Source organism: Thermobia domestica, chromosome 9 (assembly GCF_964235325.1).
Source record: "Thermobia domestica chromosome 9, izTheDome1.hap1.1, whole genome shotgun sequence".
Taxonomy (NCBI): domain Eukaryota; kingdom Metazoa; phylum Arthropoda; class Insecta; order Zygentoma; family Lepismatidae; genus Thermobia; species Thermobia domestica.
In genome coordinates, this window is record NC_137462.1 from 134,199,963 (window position 1) to 134,221,051 (window position 21,089).

Sequence of the window (21,089 nt, forward strand, 5' to 3'; positions counted from 1 at the left end):
AAAAATGTCATTTGAGAAAAATAACACTGATTTTTTTTAATCTACAAAATTTGTTTTGTAACATTGGATATTTTATCCATATCTGTTATTTACATTATTTTTATCTAATTTTGAACTACCTGAAGATACATACCAGAAGTGTTGGGTTTAAAAATATTCTCTGTATGAACGGTGGGAAATACAATATATTGGTAATAGTGAGCAAGAAGGTTATACCCTGTCTCTTACTATGAAATCTGATTATGCAGGTATAACTGACGAGTGTAGTTGCTTGAGAGTTTGGTGAAAGAGTTCTGAATATACAACGGTAACCAGTAAATTAGATTGACCAAGAACAATATCTATTCTATACTATTAACTTTCCTAGTAATAGAAATTATGTACAGTGTAAAAAATTTCATAAGTAAATTTACAAAAAAAAAAAAAAAAAACCGTTGGCAATCTATTTGAACACTCCTCTATGTAAATCAATTTACACCTATAAAGTAAAATTACTAATATGAAATTATGTAAAATTACATTTTTATCATCCTACTTTCCTATAAATTTACTATAAATTTGTACAAAAAAAAGCAAATTTTGTAATTTAATCAAAGGAAATGTATATCAACTTACAAAATGAAGGATAAATGATTTTACATTGATGTTTGGCAATTTAATTACAATTTTTGTTCAGTGTATATATGTGTGTTTTTTCTTAACACTTTTAAAAGTCTCATTTCACAACGGATACAAATGTTATTGGAAAAGCTGCGCTACCGGTTTACTCGCGATAGACGACTCTCCCGACCCGTTATCACCTTAATTTTTACGCATCTTACATAAAATTATTACAAATAATGCTTCCACGTTGTAGGAAACAATCACCTGAAGAAGAAGTACAGCGAATGATACGCGAAATCCCGTAAAATTACGTAAAATATACAGTGTATTGTATATGAATAAAAGTAAACATCGCTCCAGTTGATTTGAACGTGATGATGATATTGTTTCTTACGGGACAGATTAATCCACTTACCCAGAATACTAGTGCGACACCTTAGAAAATTCACATCTAACTCGGTACGTGTCTTGAATATTTTAAGATATTCAATGAATGCATTTGGCTTGACAAAGGTAAAAAAGAAACTCTTGTAACCATTTGTCACGGAATTTATCATTCGTAAAATACGGTATAAGAAATAATTCCTTTCATTGAAATAGAACAAAACTAATGTAATCTTCAATTCTCATTTTAGGATTATCTACAATTTGTTAATTTAATTCATTATTTTTTCTTAATTCTAGAAAATCAAATGTTCAGTGAATGATCTACACGAAATTGTATGACGCTTTTCCTAACGTTTCAAAATATAAACGGACAATTCTGTAATATGCGTAAAAGTTTTGATCATTGGGTAAAATTTAGCCAATTTCTATTAGTCGGTTCAAAACAAGTGTTAGAAATATTTTGGATTTGATTATAATAATTGAGCTTCGCTCAGAAAACTCCAAATTTGGAACCCAGTTACTTTGCATTTTAGTAGCTTATATCGAATAGAAATTTGATGTTGAACATAATCTCTTTATGAGCTATACAGTATACCACTATTGCATAAACCCACATAACCAAGAGACATTATTCGCGTCATATTGTGATGCCCGTGGATAGGATTTCCAACACAATGAAACAATAAACTTACCTCTCACCCACTCATAATCCTCAAACATTAAGAAAAATAGTACCTCAAACTTTGTCCACTAGCAACCCTATTCAAGGAACGCCTTATTCTTTCCAGTGAACATTTTCTGTGGACATCATGAGAAAATTGCAAATGTCCGATTGTCTCTCGGAAACGGAATTTACCATCTGACGTTTCCTAGCTCTCAGCAGGATCATCAATGGAAGAATTTTGAACATGCAAATATTGTCCCATGAAAGACACCTCCCACTGAAATTCCAGGTAAATTCCGTGGATATTTTACTTATTTCTCAAGTTTCTACTGCGAGCTCGCATGCCCCGAGGCAAGTATGAGACCACCAAAGGACATGTTTGCTACGAGGAAAGATAGCCGAGTTAGAGAAGAGAGGCTGGACAGATTTATTGAGCAATAAAAAATTCTTAATGGTTTTAATAATTTAAATCAAAATCAAACCAGATAATTGTTTAATTAAATTTTCTTTAATTAAGTCACGTGGATGGAAAAAAAAATGTTTTACTGATGGTTTATATCCTCCAAAGTACAGCTTTTTGATTACTCGTTAATTCGCTTTGCTTATTACAAGAACTAAAACATTAGAGTCAAATGAAGAACATGTAGTACGGAAATTCCAGTCGTAAATCAAGTGCATCATGTATTATTTGAATACACAAATAGCCAATAATTTTGATTGAAAGAAAATACTACAACAACCACTCGAATTAATTAGTTTGTTTCCATAGTAAAAAAAAAAAATCAATCCACTCTCTTCTGCTTAATGTATTATCGAAAAGAATTTTTAGTAATTATGGATGGCTGTTGAAGGAAAGATTTCACATTTTAGTATTAATGCATTTCGTCCAGATCCTTTAAAAAAAATAAAAGAAATTCAAGGAAACGAGGCCAAATTATCTTTCATCTTAATATTATATTATTGACTACGAACAAAGGAACAAAAAATATATGTATAGCTACTTAAGACATCACTTTGCTGTCAATGCTCTCAATGTGAGGATTACGTCAAAGTGGACTCCGAGAGAAATTTACGTGCTGTTTAGAGAGCATAAAAAAAGAGAGGAAGGATTTTCCTAATAAGAGGATGCCCACCCATTCAGTGATAGTGATGCAAAGAATAAAAAGGATGATGCGCCAGGGAAAGTCTTTCGTGTTGAAAGTGACCGTATATATAACCTGCCTAACAACATTGTAATGGCATCTGCTGTTGTGTAGTTCCTTCCAGATCCACAAGAGGACGATACCTATCGTCCCTTCTGCTTGTTCATCCTTAGTTTTCTAGTGCTTTTTTCTTTCTACATGTGAACGCAAGAGTGTGTGAGACAGGTGTATCTTTAATCACGTCCGCTCGTTCGTGTGTATTTATTAGTTCTTTGCATTCCTTGGATTCACCATGAAGATCATAGTAAGTACCTGATATGAGCGAGGTCGTGTTACTGTCACATGATATTTTTATGCAATGTCATTATAAATATAGCGGCGACATCTATGGAGGACAAACCTGATTTTTAAAACTTAATGACCCAATTAAGTTCTTTAAGTCAGTAGTACCGGAGTCAGCTCACTTTTCTTCAATAAAACATAAAAGCTTATATGTAATAGAGCTATAGTAAATAGATTTTATATAATTACAATTTCATACACATAATTTCATTGAGAAGAAGGGAGTTTAAGCTGCAAACTATACAGGGCAAGTCAAAATGATGGACCCGATTTCAAAAAATTTATTCTGTCAAATCTAATAGGGCTAAGCGTATGCTCAGAAAGGCAAACTCAAAATTTGCTTAAAACAAATCACAAGTGTTGCATGTGAGCACCTCGCATAACACGGCATATATCAAGCCAATAGTCTATCTCCTGCCAAACCTTTCGTATCATGTTGCGGTGAATATAAGCAATTGATTTGATGCTCGCTGCTGACTCTTAGCGGTAGAAAGTGGAAACACTTCGTGGAAACTTAACTTTGAAAGTTAATGTTTCACAATAACGTAAATGCGTATTTAATTTATCAGAATATATTTCTGAAATCAGATCCCTCATCTTGACCTGCCCTGTACATCCTTTCAGGAAGAACTTCTGTATAAATATCTTAATATGTTAAGTGTTTATTAGGATAACGCAATGGTACTTTTCTAATTCTATATAATACTATCTTAATTCTTCTGTTATTTCACATAGTAACTCTTGGACGAAAGCAAATTATTTATTTATTTATTTATTGTCACAATTAACAGCGAGATTAATTATCTCGACTGAGGTCATAATGGACTCAACCCGTTAACATACCTTGTATTCACTGGCAACCGTGGCTGTTCATATCTCATTTCAAATCAATCATTCCTAGCTTCTATGCAACCTGCACAATTGCAAAGAAATGTTGGTTGTCTATAATAAAATCATAGAAAAGTGGCTATCTACAGTATATCCCATGCATTGAATCACGTTATCAACTATACTGTCTTTTACAGAGTTTATTTTCTTTTATATTTCGTTCAACAGGTTGGTTAAAACCTTAAAACCCCTTCGTGTATGTCATTGTATCATTAAAAGTTTCATAAGATGAATGCCATGCCATTGTTTTGCTATTCACATTATTGATTTTATATGGGGAAGTATTCCTTTTTAAGGGGTTTGGTTTAGTGATCCCTTTCTCAGATTTGTTCATATATATAAATATATATACAGGGTGTAAAATTTCAAAGTCAGACGCACTCGCCAATCTAAAAATGATGATCGCCAGTATCTCTCACATACAAATTATGAGAAATCTCCCCTCCCCCATGGCATTTGGTTTGACAAAGAAAGAAATTACATCTCTCTCGTTGACGCGCCAGGAGGCAAACCATTTCGATCGATGGTGGGAAGGGAGGGGCGAATTACAACGTTGTAAATATTTCACTTTCCATGTGTCTGTTGTGAAGACTTCACATTCCATGTTTTCTCTCACTCAGTGACAATTATTTTCATGCGAAAACAGAAACTGTGGAGCCCTATGAGCTTAAGCAGAAACCATTCCTACTGAACACTGGTCGCCAGCTTGAAATTTCTAGTCGCCATTGGCGACGACCTGGCGACCGGAAATTTTGCAACCTGTATACATATATATATATGTTCTAGTACTTAAAGTTCGTAAAGTTAGCAAAGCCCTCCCCCCCCGCAAAACGAAATCTTAAATACGCCACTGGTAACAAGTAATTTCAAATAGGAAAATTGGTGTACAGTAAAGCGCAGGTTAAGACATCTATTAGCGTCAGTCAGACAAGCGATAGTGCCTGTAGTAACATCTATTAGTGTAACTGGTTATTATTCGGTTATTTACGTGAGGCAGGGATTTAGAAGTTTGACGGTTATTATTAGGATAATTATTATTTAAATAGCAAATAACTCTACAAAGAACGTTAATTATCAGCTTCAAAAGTTGCAAGTATAAATAGCTATTTGTACTTGCTTATGCTACTTACAAGATTAATATGTCATTGGACCACTTTTCTTCCCCCTCAGAGCAGCTCTAATTCGAAGTGCAATGGAGTTGTTGAGTTGATTTTAGTTTAGCGTCTCTTTCAGCAGCGAGCCAATATGAGACGTGGACCTACTGATTAACGTGGAATCCGTGGATGATGACTGATAATCCATGTCGACCGGTGCCAGCTCATATAACACGCCAGAGTTCAACTTTTTCGCCTTACCAGTTGAGCGAAGTAGACGAACGACATTGATAACGTCTATGGCTAACTCTTTCGCAATTCCAACTGTTTTCGAGAATTTGCTTCCATTGTTTCGGAAGAGCCCATCCGAACATACTGTTGGTCGAAGGCTGTGGTGCTCATTTTTCAATCTTCTCGCCGGCATGAAATATCACAAACAAACGGTGTATAGTGCGTTCATTGACCACTTCTGGCCCAAATACATTGTTGCTGATCTTCAAGTGTAGACGTGCAAATGTCCCAGTTTGAACTTGTAAAGAAAATCACTCGTGATTACGTGTCCTTCATGATGCACTTTTTACATAACAATGTTCAACAACACACTACCTCTTGTCTCAATAACCAGCCAAGCTCATGCGCTCCCGAAGGGGGAGTTAGGGGGCTGCACCTTTGCTCACGAAAATGTATACATAATATAGCAAACCACGTATATTAAATACCAGACGTAATATGGCAACCATGGAATTCACCCTAGAAAATTTTCTTCGGGCGCGCATACCCCAGCTTAATTTCTGCACATATACGTATTTTAAAACGTCATCGTGTAACATCGTTTCATCAATTTTATGCGTTACAGATGGTAGTTTCCCACCAGACGTGAAGAGCGGAGATTTCAGTCGCATTAACTCAATGATATGTTTTAATGATACCTAGTATTAATAATAAATTATTACTATTAATGACTGTTTCATATTTTGAAGGTTGACATTTTCAGAAAATAATTTTTGAAGCTAATCATATTTAATTAATGGCAATGTTTTTTTTTTCAAAATAAATATAATGATTTTATGCGGTAGTTAATAAGCATAATTAATTGCTCGAAATTATCACACGTCAATATACATTAATATTCACGTATATATTGTAATTTAGACAAACAGTCGTGACACACAGTAGAAATTGCCTTTCCTTATAAACAAGGTCGAAGTTTCAGTCTCTTGTATCTTCTAATAATTAGTGTGTGACCTTTGCGACCTTATAATAACTTGAATCACCTGCAGATTATTATGTCCTAAAGCCTTTTAACATTTTCACCTCTGAAGAGAAAGTATAAACACTCTTACCAGTAGCCTATATTTAATACGCGAATTAAATAAAGACATAATAATTATTATTGAATTTTGCTTCTGTATTATTTATGTTTGCTTTCTATTTCACCTTTTCGTGGTTTTCAATTTGTCAGTGGATTTTTTTTTAGACAACAACGCAAGAAAGGAAGAGATGGGATTAACCACTTTCTTTGACGAAGAGAAAATTGAAGAGATTGCTATACTGCTTAAAATGACGTATTTGTGTATGTTTTTTTTAAAATGATAGTTTTTTTTTTCCTGCTTCTACGTATAACACTACAGCAATAGATTTTCGTAGTGGTAATTATAGCAAGTTCTCTTATATAATTGTAAACATTGTTTCAAACTTAACCAATGTTCAACATATTTCTACTACGATTTGAAATATCATGTTACTGGGAATGGCCTTATGATCTTTATATTTATATATAAAGAGGTTGTATATAAACCAATATTGGTTGAGATTCGTTTTATACGTGCACAAATATAAGGATTATAAATATTTCTAAACTTATAGTGCAACATGACCCCAAAATGACGCATACTTGTTCCGGGACATTAAAAGTAGTAAATCTAATATGTTTAACACTGGCGCAAATCCCGGGGGGATGAGAGGGACTCCCCTCTAATCTTGTAACTAGGGGTACTGTCCGCCCCAATAATCAGATTTGAAATGTGCTTTTTTTTTGGGGGGGGGGATGTGATGATTTGTGTCCGATTGCCACAAAAGAAAGTGAGATTAAATTGATGTCCCTTGCTGTATAATATACAACAAGTTCACCTCAGAAGTCAGATTCATCTACTGTAAGATCATTCTCATCTCACCTCCCTCCGAAGAATAAGCCTCAAATCTGCTCGCCTCCCAATGTTGAAGACAACTCTGTTCCCCTGATCCTCCACAGCATTGTTTTTCAACTTCATAAGTATTTTGAACATCGCTTAAGAAAAAATTGTTGGAAGGGTTTTATCCGTCCCTCTACCCCAATGTTAAAGGCAGAGTTGCGCTGATGAAGAATAATATAAACTCCATTCCATTTTACCTTGCATTTTCAGGCGCAAATATTGCTATAATAGATGCGTTAGTTAATATCTTATCCAAGAAATGATCGTGATTTTAAGATTATAAATTTAAAAGTTTTCATTTATCATCTAGGAATGTCAGTGCTTCTTTCTTAACTGAAAATGTAAATAAATCAATAAGGAAGTGTCGTTTAGATAGAAATACTGTCACACACAACTTTATTTTATATTCTTATTTGCTTGCGAATGTTTTGGAACAAAAAAATAAGCATGCCCTGATAGGAACTATAGTCCTACTGTCTTAGCACCTACTGTTCTTTCCTTGAACAGCTTCTAAAATTAATACAAAAGAAAGGCAGAGACTATGACGTGTTCTTTGATTAAAAAGAATAAAATATTACTGCATCAAGTAATTCCAAAATGATGCTGATCTGTATTGACAAAAACAAATAAGTAAATGTATTCATTCACTTCAATTATAGTTATTGTGTAGAACTGGGTTAGTTACTATATAGTTCATATGTACAGGAATTGGACAAAAAATCTAAAACGTTTGCAAAAGTGTGAAAATCATACCTAATGATGTGGGGCCTCCTTTTGAGTCCAAAACAGCTTGGATCCGACGTGGAATGGGCGTATACAGCTACTGAATCGTGGTGTGTTGAATTTTGTACCATTGTTCCTCCAAAACATGCTCCAGTTCCTGGTCTAGGGATGCTGGTCTAGGGTAATGAGACCGAACATGCCTTTCTAACTCAGACCACAATGGCTCAATGATGTTCAGATCTGGTGATTGTGGGACCCACGGGAGGTGTGATTGCTCCTAGTCATGCTCCTCAAACCATGTTTTCACCATTTTTACAGCGTGACAGGGTGCCAAACTATCTTGGTAGATGCCATCACAATCAGGGAACAATATTTGGGCTATGGGTAGAACCTGGTCCTCCAAAATGGCCTCAAAAGCCTTAGGATTCATCATTCCATGTAGGGCTATGATGGAACTTGCAGAAAATCATGATATCACTGCCCATACTGTAATAGAACCTCCCCCATGCTTTACAGTTGAGAGCAGACAATCTGTATCATATGCCTGCGACGGTGTTCTCCATATGTAAACACGACCGGTTGTTGGAAAGAAGGTGAAGGTCGATTCATCGGACCATATTACGTGTTTTCACTGCTCAGGAGTTCACGCCTTGTGGTCCTTCCACCACTGGATACACCTCTTCGCATTTACTGCTGTGACCAGGGGCTTGGCGATAGCGACCCTGCCATGAATTTTTATTTTATGAAGTTCCCGTCGCACTGTTTTCGAAGAATCCGGGTTCTGTAGTCCGGAATTGAGTTCAGAAGTAATTTTCATTGCAGTGGTATTTTTAGCAGCTACAATCCGTTTTGATGCCCTCCGGCCCCTATCGGACAGGATTGTCTTTGGACCACTGTTGTGATTTGCAGATGCCGCGACGTTTGCCCATGAATTGTGTATGCCCTCGTGACATTGGACACAGTGCCTTTCGATACCTCCACAATGCTTGCCACTATTGCCACTGAAGCTCCAATCAGACGGGCACCAACGATCATGCCTCTTTGGAAGTCTATCAGGTCGGGCATTTTGCCTCACCACTTTCACACACGACACTCACAGGTGAACTGGTTACTGCTAACGGAAGAGGAAGGTCCACATTACATATTGAAGATCGGCAACCGCAACACGTGTTGTACAGTGGAGGCCCAAACCTAAGTGTCCTGTATGAAGTGTATTTAGATTCTTTTTGTCTACCCCTGTACGTTCACATTGAAAGTAAAAACGAGAAGAAGCAATATTGCCACTTGGAAAATGCCGGTTTCCAATTAGATCTGTTCTTTACGAGTAAATCTTTCTCAACGGGTTGCAGACTTTAAAATAGGATCTAATCAAAATAACAATTTCTGTGCGCTCAGTCAAAATTTATACTAATAAAAACACGACAAATTTTGTTAATTTTAAGTGCTGTAACACTGCTTGCTTCACAACATACCTTGACAAAAAATTAAAATTAGAAACTGGATGCAGGACTGGTAATTAATACAAGTTATCTCTTTTCGTTTTCTCTTATACCTATCGACAGTCGGCGAACATGCAGAATCGTCCTTTAAAATTTTCCATACTTATGAGTAGTATAATATGGGCGTCTAAGAAGTCCAAATACTGTATACTGAGAGTAGGATTTTTATGGTAATGTTTATGAATAAATATTCAGTATTCCTGAATATGTGCTTATATATAAAATCATTTAACACATTTTACGTCGAAAGCTAGGTAACATGATAATCTAATAGTAATAAAGAGATCTTAACATCGAAACCTGTAGCGTATACATAATTTGGTCAATCAGAAGGGCGAGACAGAGTTCGTTTCAGATTTATATATGCGTATCTTAATATGGCAAATGTTTATTTTTGCAGAATATCTTGTTCAAGGGAAGTTTAAAATCCCGGAATCTCCCCTTTAAGTACGCCATTGATTGAAACAACCATATACCTACTCATGGAATACAGAGTATAATTTAGCCTCTAACAACTATAAGCGTAGATATTAGGAAAATATTTTAAGAATCCGATTGCCAGATACGTGAAATTAGCTTACATATTTCGCTCGCCACTAGATTCCACAGAAGTTCAGCTATCAGAGTTTTAAATTGTTTAAACAGCCTTTTGTACAAACTGGTACCGTTACAGCATTCGTCTACATAAGCTGATGTGAAGACGTTCTGTAAAACGTTGTTTTATATTTTATGCTTAAGTTTAGGGGAACAAAATTTTAACATGTTTTATATTTCTCTTTTGTAACAGATTTATATCACCCTGCTGGCAGCAGTGGTTACAGCTGCTAAGAAGGATTCTCGACGAGAAGAAAGAAAAGCCGTACCACAGTACAGCAGTAACATTGCTGCAGGTATACAGTATCAAACTGCAGCTACACAGCAAGCAAATACAGCAGGAGGAGTAGTTCAGTACGCATATCCAGCAACCGCAAGCGCTGGTGCCAAAACAAATACTGCTGTCTCTTATGCAAGTATCAATAGCTATCACTACAGAAATGCTAAACCTGTAGCAGCTAGTCCAGCACTTGCTACAATACCAAAAACAGCTGCAGTTGCAGCTAGTCCACAGTTTGCATCAGCTGTTCCAGTTTCAGCAGGGTCTCCTCTTACTCTAGCTGCAGCATCTCCTTATGCTGCACAAGCACCTGCCGCTGGTTACGCTGCTCTTGCTTCAGCATATCCTGCTTCAGCATATCCCACCTCAGCCTACCCTAGTTCAGCATATCCCACCTCAGCCTACCCTAGTTCAGCATATCCAGCTGCTGGTGGATATGCTCTAGGACATCCATATGCAGCAGCAGCAGCAGCTCCTACTGTTGGTGTTAGTGCTGCTTCTCCGGCTATAGCTTTGCAGGGTTATCAAGGTGCTGGTACAATTGGTGCTGGTTCTATCAATGCCGGTGCTCTTGGTGCAGCTTACCAGCGAGCTGCTTTGCCATCAGCAGCCGCACAAACATATGCTCTTCCAGCTGCTGGTTCTGCAAGTGGGCAACCGTACACTTTCCCAGGAGTTGCATCTGCATCAAACTCAGCTCTTGCTGCACAATACGCTTATGCTTCACCTGCAGCTAGTGGATCTCCAGCTGCATACGCTGCTTCTTCGCCTGCTTTCCAAGTTTCCCCAGCATCGTATGCGTCCCTGCCTCTGTACCAATCATTAGCTGGCCTATCTGCTTCTCCAGCGTATGCTTCCCTGACGTCAAATGCTGCTAATAGTATTATTGGAGCAAACTCAATACCTGCAATTCCTTCCAAATATAAGAACCCTGCACAACAAGGATAAATGATACACATATCTTTATACTTTAAGAGGTAAGCATTATGTATTATTTTATAAGGATTATATTTTATCATATTACAAATACAAGTGTTTTATATTCCTTAATATGAGTACAAGTTTTCAACTGGATTTATATTACGAGGGGAAGTCAGAAAATAAGTTTCCATTTTTCTTCTCGTGAAATCATAAAGCAAGGAAAGACATGCTTAATGTGAGAGCCATTCGAAGATATTTTGATGAACTGGGACCTGGATCCTGTAGATGGCGCTATCGCAATGATAGCAAAACGTACAGTTACGACACATTTTGGGAGCAAAATATGGAAGAAAAATGTGTTTTAAACTTGCGGTCAAGGGAGGAAATGCGACCGGTTATGAGATATGAATGGACCCGGAAGCCTGACCTTATGACTTTTGACGTTCTCCCTTTGTACAACAATACGATATATATATATATATATTCGGGGACGGCAACACACAAAACCATCTTTCCACTCTCATTTGGGAGCTCCTTGCTCATATATCATGCAGTGCCGCATCTTTAATATCTCAGTGGTAGAGCGTTCACCTCCGGTGTTTGGGGTCGCTGGTTCGATCCCACCTCACGCCGTGTGGACTTTGTGGTGGACAAACACCGTGCTCGTGGGTTTTCTCGAGGTTCTCCCGTTTCCTCCCACTTTCTTCATTCCATCATTTCATTCATTTCTCATAATCACCGTCTCCTTTAGCCTAACTGGGATAACCGTGGGACGTAAAACTAAAGATTTCATTTCATTTCATTTTTCGCAACTTTAATATCTTTGTGGAATGAGAAGGGTCTCAGCGGCAGGCACTTTGGAACCAATGACAAAATAAGGACAAGTGTGAAGGATTTTTTCTCGTTTGTAGCGCACGCATTTTTTTCCAAGAGAGGTTTATATCTCGTAAAGTGGTAGGACAAATACATCAAAATCCTTGGCCCTTATGTAGAAAAATAAAGTAAGACATACTGTTTGTGTTTTACCCAGGGCACTGATGTACGCAGGAGGTGGTTCCTCGGACTCCGGTCATCCCAAAATCATGTCCTTTCTGTAAATTTAGTCAGATTTTAAGGGTAATTTTATAAATTTTAATATTTTTTATTCTCATAAAATATAATTAATGAACTTGGATCCCCCAGAAAAGCTTTGAACTGCTCCCAAAATAAATTCCTAATTACGTGCCTGATCAAGGGGGAAAGTTATTTTTCGACTTATCCTCGTATCTACTTTATGTCCCAAATACATAGACTGTATTAGATTGATACAACTGGATCCTAATGTGTTGATTTGAGTTTCTTATTTGCTTCTGTACGATCTGGTTAGCAGACAGAACAACTAGACAGAAAAGAACTGCTAGCATAAACAAAAAAGAAAGATCAAAATCGAAAAGTACATAAGATAAAGAAAACAATGAAAATTTTCGATAGTATAAAATAACAAAAGTTGAAATTAATATTAAAGGAAAGATAATTTAAATAAACCAAATAAAGCAAAACGAAGTTATTGAATTTAAAAAGTAATTTTCAATAACTTCTGCAACAGTATTTTGGTTTTAGCAATTTTTAATGCTGAGAAAGAGTTCAATTTGAAAGAAACCCGCACTTTTTTAATGCAAAAACTGCTTCCGTTGAATTTCTTAAATATGGGATATTTCGCTTCTTCACATCATTTTGAACGTAAGTTATAATGGCCACAACGACCGGAAAGCCGTTATTAAGGTACTGCATATTTTTTTTTTTTTTTTTAAGAAACAATCTTTATAACTTCAATTGATCATTTCTAATAAATGTTGTCACTTTCATTTGACAAAGCATCAAAAATCGAATCTGATTAAGATACTTAATTAACAAAATAATTAGATACTTTAATTTAGATGACTGAGTAATGCGGAGACATATTTTTTAATACATTCCTGTTTATAAGTTTATTGACACCAAGGAAAAGGGACGCACGAATGAAGACAGGGGACAGATGCCGATCTGCGGAATCTTAGATATGGAAGACATACTCAGAGAATACACTGATGGTTATGTGACAAAGGGCGCAGAATATGGAGACTGTAGGGCATTTACCTAGTGTGGATTCATACTTTCGATTTCACACCGGTTGCGTTTGACTTCGTCAGGAACGTTCAGTATTGCGTTTGACCAGCCGAACGGCTATTCATGCTGCACACCGTCATTTCATACTGCGAACGAGACAAGCCAGCAGTTCCTATGGTAGTACAACCCACTTGCACAAACACACGTCCAAGATCAACCATAGTCCTGGACAGTGGATTTAGGGTTACAGTCGGACCTCCAAGAGCATCCCAGACATATTCAATCAGATTTAAAATGTAGAAGCGTGGTGCCCACTCCACATACGTGGTTGTGTTCCAAGTATTCATAACATTACCCTAGTCCGCACTACATACTGTCCATTATGTGAAACAAAATCGTTTTGATGGTGCCAGGTTTATGGTGTAGAATTATATTTTTAGGTACAGAAGCCCATGCATATATTTAAACAGTGTAGTGTGGCAGGTATGATCTTTCAGGACGTCATTGTACAACAATATGTGTGGTGCATACCTACGTTTCGTCTAATGGACGATAAAGATCCTCAACAAGCGGCACAGGCGGTGGAGGGGTACCTGAAACGCAATGATATCTCACGTACGGAATGACCACCACGTTCCCCGGTTCTTAGTTCGGAAGAATTGAATATGTTTGATGCGACCTTGGACGTTCGATTCCAACCCGAACTCCAATACCCAGGATTCTTCTCGACCTTGGATGAGTGATTGTGGAAAGATAGGGTGTATTATAATCGGAGGTGCTAGCTGGTCTCATCCACAGTTTGAAAAGAAGACTACTCCCTGTATATTGAACATATCTGACGATGTCAAACGTAATCGCTGTGGAATCAAGAGTATGAACCCACACTAGGTAGTACCTTACAGTCTTCATATGCTGTGTGTCTCATATTACCTTCAATGTAGTCCCTGAATCTATCCCACACGTTTGATTCCACAAACCGACATCTAATCGGATCTCTGTCTTCATTCGTGTCACTTTCCATGAACGTCCCCTAACTTATGGGCATAAGTGTACTAAAATCTATTTTTGACTAACCCAGTCATCTACTATAATTTATTTATAAAACTATTTTATTAATTAAGCATCCTAATTAGCTTCAAGTTTTGATACTTTGTCAAACTAACGTGACAGGTAATTAGAAACGATCACATTAAAGTTATATATATTGTTTTAAGAAACTCTACAATGTGCAATAATAAGAACTTTTAGGTTGTTGGGCCCATTATAAATTATGTTCAGAAAGAAATGAAGAATCAAAATACGGAAGTCGTTTTCTTAATAAGTTGGAGGTTCTTTGTCCAGGCTATTTCTTTCCTTAAATTAAATATTTAGAATTTTGTTCTCTTACTGTCACTTGAAGCTTACGAACTTGAATGTTATTTATTTACCGTACTTTAAAATACAATGCTTCTCAATCTTTCAAAGTTTCTATTGGTGAGTTGTGTCCTGTTGATTGTGCTTTCTTTCAGATGGTATAACTTACGAAAGAACTAGTCACAAAAAATAATTTCTACGAAAACATATTCGTATGTTAAAAAAACATTTGTCCCAAATTACGAATAAGTTTAAACATATGTTCTGTATTTGTGGAATCAGTAAAGATGTTAAAATTCAATTTTTCAAAACCATTATCTATTTTAAGCATCCACTTTAAACACGATGTACATAAAGTGCAACTGCTTTGTGTACAACACTCATCTGTTGCAATCTTGATAATCCACTTCAAGATATTTAATTTAGCTTATTATTATTATTATTATTATTATTATTATTATTATTATTATTATTATTATTATTATTATTATTATTATTATTATTATTATTATTACAGTGAAACCTCTCTAAAGCGGACAGCCGTGGGGAATCAAAAATTGTCCGCTATAGAGAGGTGTCCGTCTTGGAGAGGTGTCGATATTTTCTTACGTAAATTAGTAAATAAGGTAATATGTAATTACAAACTATTGAAGGTAACTTATCAAACCGTTCTATGACTGTGGGCATGTCGACATCTGCGGATTCTCCACAAATCGCTTTGAAAGAAATTTTGTGTCTAATCCGCAACTTCTCTAACCACTCGTTGGAGACCTTGAAATCTGAAACATTCATTTCTGTTGCTACCTCCAAATTCTTAGCTTTTAGCATCGACCCTAACACAGGAATTTTTTTTCATTCCGCACTCTATAAAAACATTCACTTGCACACCAACTTTGTTCAAAGCAATGAGACACTATTTTCAACGTCATTTTCACACCACAACTTTATTAACTTGTCTTGGTTTTATATTATCTCAGATGCTTGTGTTTTACCGATACAAAAATTTTCAGCTATCCTTCGCACACCTCAGTATTCTTCGAAAATTCAATCAATTCGATTTTAACATTAGCGCTTCTCGTGGCATTTCGAAAGCTCACAACAACTTACACCTTATTGCTTATTCGATGCAGAATGACTTAAAAAGATTTCCGTCTACAAATAGAGGCACTAAGACAATATGCGAATACGCGGCCAAAAAATACCAAACATGTCTTCTGCTTGATTCCAGCGGAACAGTAGAATGACGTGTCATCCCAAATGGCAGGCAACTGTTAATCACTTTTGATTCTAAAACAGGTTGGGTGGGAGTGGAATGCAAGCAAAGGATATGAGGGTGTTGTTAAACAAAGACGCTTCATCTGAGTTTCTGAACAGCCAGTTGACGAGGAAAAATGTTATAACAATGCTTCCTTGGTGATACATGTATGCATTTCTGAAAATGTATTTTTTCTGTACTTTTCAACTTGTTTCTAGAGAAAGTGTCCGTAATATGGAGGTAAATAATACCTATAAGAGACAGAAAAGACTGTCCGTGTCCGTACTAGAGTGTGTCCGCTTTAGAGAGGTTTGTCAACATGTTGTTTTCCTATTACAGTGTTTGGGGATTACAAAATATGTCCGTTATGAGAGGTGTCCGCTTTACAGAGGTGTCCGTTAGCAGAGGTTTCACTGTATTATTATTATTCCCACCGCGACTGTATAAAATATGTTCCAGTAGGGCTTGAGTAATCTTACAATTACCCGCGTCAGTCAATATTCCATCAATGCAAATTCACTTCAATTTCATATTCTTTATAAAAGACATATCCTAGAGTGAAAGATCTGTACCACAAAGGTAACCAGGAAAGTTATGTCGCTTTTTGTGGAGGCATATGTTCAATTGGTCCTCAAACCGTGAGTGGAATGCGAATGGAGATAAGGCGAAGGTCGTTGGTGGTGTGGGTATATCCAATATACTACCTGGTTGTGGCAGTTCAGTTACACCGTGAACTTGCGTAAGGACAGGGTGAACATGACACCTCCACAGAGTGTCATAAGGGTCTGTATGCTGTACGAGTTCAAGGTGGGTCAAACGCCGCTGCAACGAAGCGGAAGATATGCCAGGCCTTTTGTGAGAGTGCCGTGACTAGGCAGACAGCGCAGCGGTGATTTAACAAGTTTAAGGACGGTGATGAAACACTCGAAGACGCATCACGTGCCAGAAGACCAACACATGTACAAAACGAAGATCTTCAGGCAGCAATTGAGGCTAACAGTGGCCAGACATGTTAGGAATTGGGACTACAATTCAATGTGAGTTGAGAAACCATTCGGCAGCACCTCCATCAACTTGGGAAGCACTACAAGTTGGGACGAAGGGTCTCACATGATTTGATACGGGCTAGAAGGCAACGAGAGCAGACACCTGTATTTGTTTGCAGTCTCGTCTGAGAAAGGAGCCACTTCTGAACAGGGTGTTGACATGTGATGAGAAGTGGGTCTTGTACGAAGCTCCACGGCGCCATCATTATTTGTTAGCAACCCATGATCCGGTTTCAAAACAGCCGAAACCAGTACTGAACAGGAAGAAGGTCCTCCTGCGTGTTTGGTGGATTGCTCGCGGCATTGTGAATCAGGAACTGCTACTAGGTGGTCAGAGCACCAATGCAACTTTGTACTGTCAACAGTTGAACTGTGTTCTAGGAAACTCAAAACTCTGGAGGCAACACTTCTGAATCGCAAAGGAGTCCTCCTGTTACAGGACAAAGAAAGGTCCCATGTGGCTAGGATGACCCGGGATACCATTTTACACCTTGGATGCGAAACACGCTATACTTCCCGGTCATTGCACCGTCCAATTATCACCCGTTCCATTCCTTGGACAATTACCTTAGAGGACGCCAATTCAAATCCCCAGTAGAAGTTATCAAATGCACTTGATACTTTCTTCGCTTCACGGCTAACCAAGTTCTACCGCGATAGAATCCATGGCCTTCCAGACCGTTGATAGAAGATCATCGATGCTAATGGGAACTATTTTTGATCTTGCTGTTACGTCTTAGGTAACATATTGATGGTTCGAAGGTAGTGGTTGAAAAAGCGACAGAACTTTCTTAGTTACCGCTAAATCAGGATTTCCGCCAAGATTTCAAAATCAGGGGGGTGTTAAAAAATTTAAGGGGGCTGTGGGTGCTTGACTTTTAGAAAACTTATATTATTATTTTTACCTTTCTCGTATTATCCTAAAATTCTGCAATAATACAAAAGATGACACCTTTCCACTGCAATCCTAATTTCAACAAAGTAGAAAATGTTGAATTGATCTTCTTTTCGTTTTTTTTTTTTTTTTAATTTTGCGTGAATACCAATTACAATCAAGGTAAGTTATAGTATCAACCAATTAATTCACTTGACTGATGTTCTAAATTTATCATTTCTCTTGTTGTTCTTAGATTTCTATTTGCTCTGCCTAAAATGATTTTTTTTTTCACGATTGAGATCAGTCAGTGGTAAGGTTAGGTTAGATGAACTCGATCTGATATCTGAAGTGCTAAAACAACATGATATACTAGAACATCTATTGCTATTTGCAGATATTGTACACTCATGTCCAAAATGATTGTCGCATATCTATAACTGTGTTCTTGTAAGAATATAATTTGATAATGATTTTGCAGGGTACTTTTAATACTGATACTATTACTGATACTAATACTGATATGTGTATAACCGGGAAATGTATATTTGCGGTAAATTTCATAGGAAAAAATTAGAAATATGAATATTAGAATGAGTAAAACAAAATGTTGCTAAATGGAGAAGAAAGTTTTATTTTCGTTTTATTGTTCTTATTTACTGCTCTTTTGACATGAAATTTGCCACATACATGTCTTTGTCAATTATTACATACTAACATTGTAAGAAATACCGGGCGAATTCGTTATGAAATTATATTCCTACAACAACATATTTATTGTCATGCGACAATAATTTTGGACATGAGTGTACCTTTATTGCAATATTATAGGTAACTCAATTCGTTTAAATTTGTAGCCAATGTAATTTTGTAATTTTTTACCAATGTGACTCATATATTCACGAATGTATTAATAGTATTGATGACTACCGTATGTATATTTTGACAAACTCTCCTCTGAACCGTCATTAGGCTTCTTCACATTTTCACACATTGTAACACCACTTTATAATCGATACATGCCTTATGCAGGTTCGTTTAATAGTCAAATTAAATTCTTCTTGTGTTCCTAATGAAAAAAAGTATTGGAAATATATTTACAAGCATACTTGCGAACCGCAGCACAGTCTGAACCGCATGGCGCAACTGAACCGATGCCGGTCGTGTAGGACTTCTCAACCATTCCTCGTATGCACAACTTATAAAATTTTCAAAATCAGCCTCAACACTTTTATTTTCACTTCAAGCATCCGGTAAACAAGGTTCTTCCAAGAACACCTTCATCAAATTATTAACGTGTTCTGGAGTCAGCCAGCACCGTTCTGAAGTTAAAATTCTTCTCATTGTTGAAGATGATCTTTCCACTGAAGCGATACCGATTGGAAGAAGCACACGTTTTGTTGCCAGAGCTGACAAATTAGGAAAAATAATGGATTTATATTCTTCACAGGAAAGTTTCAATTAGATAGGCCTTTCTCTTGAAGAATGTTCTTCTTTCAATCGTTTGAGAGCTCTATATTCAAATAGGAAATTGTGAAAATTTTCCTGTTCAGGCTCGGATGACAGCAGAAGTTTGGGGAGTGTTACTGAAAGTTTAGGGGGGGGGTCTGACGGAATCCCTAACCTTAGATGACATCATAAACCAAGCACTCAAATTTCTGATCTATAAACAAAAGATTTGGAACCGTTTATTAGTTAGTTAATGTAGACTGGGCCGTAACATATTTATAGTAATTTTCGTTGTCTTTCACTTATTCACTAAATTTCAAAGACGTGGGAGTGAACTTAGTGATGGGCCTTAAGCAATTTATTTATACCTATACATTAGATTAGCCATATTTTTAGAAATTAATTAGCCTAGTAGAAATAATGATTTCTTATCGTGTTAAATCAAGTATTATACCTGCTTCATTATCTTTTTTTCAGCATTGTTCCTCCGAAGAATTTATCCTGTATTCTGTACCACCTAGTGCACAGAAAATTTAGTCATCGATTGATTCTTTCAAAAGACAATTACGTCCTCTATTGTTTGTTTGTTGTGTTTGTTTATTTGTTATTATAGTGTTCCTGTGTACCTGTGTTCTATGTAATGCAAGTCTGTGATCTTGTTGAAAAATGCATTTGTTTGTTATTTCCTTTTTAAATTTATATAAATAAAAAATAATGAATAAAATGTGTTTACTTTCAAACAGGCCCGAAAACAGCCACTAAAGTTCGGGGGGGGGGGGGGAGCATGAATATGTTAGGGGGCCAAGTCATTAAATATTCTCTTACAAATAATTAAATTATGCATTTCGTAGTGAGGTCTGGAGGAGCCACGAAAAGTTAAGGGGTGGGCAGGCTCTCTCTGGTTACGGACCTGCTTTAAAATCCAACCAAGGCTTCTAGTTTGGTATTTATTCCGAAGTTGGTTGTCCGTCTAGTCTTTGGCTAAAAGCGTTATAATTGGTTCCTTTCTGTACCAAAGTTTAATATTTAATTTACACAGTATTACCGAGCGAGCGTTAACGAGTGAAGGCGGGTTAGAGCCCCGAAGGGCACGTTGTTTCCTGTCTTTGTTTCAGCTAAATGAGAAGGGTGACCTGTGCTCTAGAATCTTGCCGCCATGTTGATTATGTTACTAACCGTTACATTGAAAAGTATAATTTTCTCCACGTTTCTTTACAGTTATTTGCTTATTACATTTTCTACAAGGTGTTTGGGGTCTCGGGTTCAAACCCTGCTCCCGCCAAGTGAACTTTGTGGTGGACAAACACCGTGTGCGTGGGTTTCCTCGGGGTTCTCCCGTTTCCTCCCACTTTCTTCATTCCACCATTTCATTCATTACTCATCATCACCGTCTCCTTTAGCCTAACCGGCATAATTGTGGAACGTAAAACTCAAAAATTTCATTTCATTTTCTACAATTTATTTTTAGATTTATTAAGCCATGACTTTTACTTACTTTTGATAGATCTTCCTGATTATCACCTTATTGCTTCATAAACTGTAATAATGATAACTGATATCCAGTGGTGCGTGTCTGTATATTCGGAGCCATGTTTACAAAACAAATGCTCATTACATTCCCACAATCCTACCATGCAGTAACCTTGCGTCAAGTAATTCCCTCCGCTTACCAAATAGTTCCATGTTTAGAACTGCTTA

The 21,089-nt window shown here is 36.8% G+C and overlaps 1 protein-coding gene across 1 annotated transcript; it reads left to right on the forward strand.

Annotated features, from left to right (window-relative positions):
* The first annotated feature begins 2,816 nt into the window (after positions 1-2,816).
* LOC145695045 (uncharacterized) lies at positions 2,817-20,094 on the forward strand. The gene is made up of 3 exons (XM_081771874.1): positions 2,817-3,100; positions 10,322-11,385; positions 19,869-20,094. Exons 1-2 carry the CDS (start codon positions 3,089-3,091, stop codon positions 11,354-11,356), a joined length of 1,047 nt encoding a protein of 348 aa, XP_081628000.1. The 5' UTR covers positions 2,817-3,088; the 3' UTR covers positions 11,357-11,385; positions 19,869-20,094.
* The last annotated feature ends 995 nt before the right edge of the window (positions 20,095-21,089 follow it).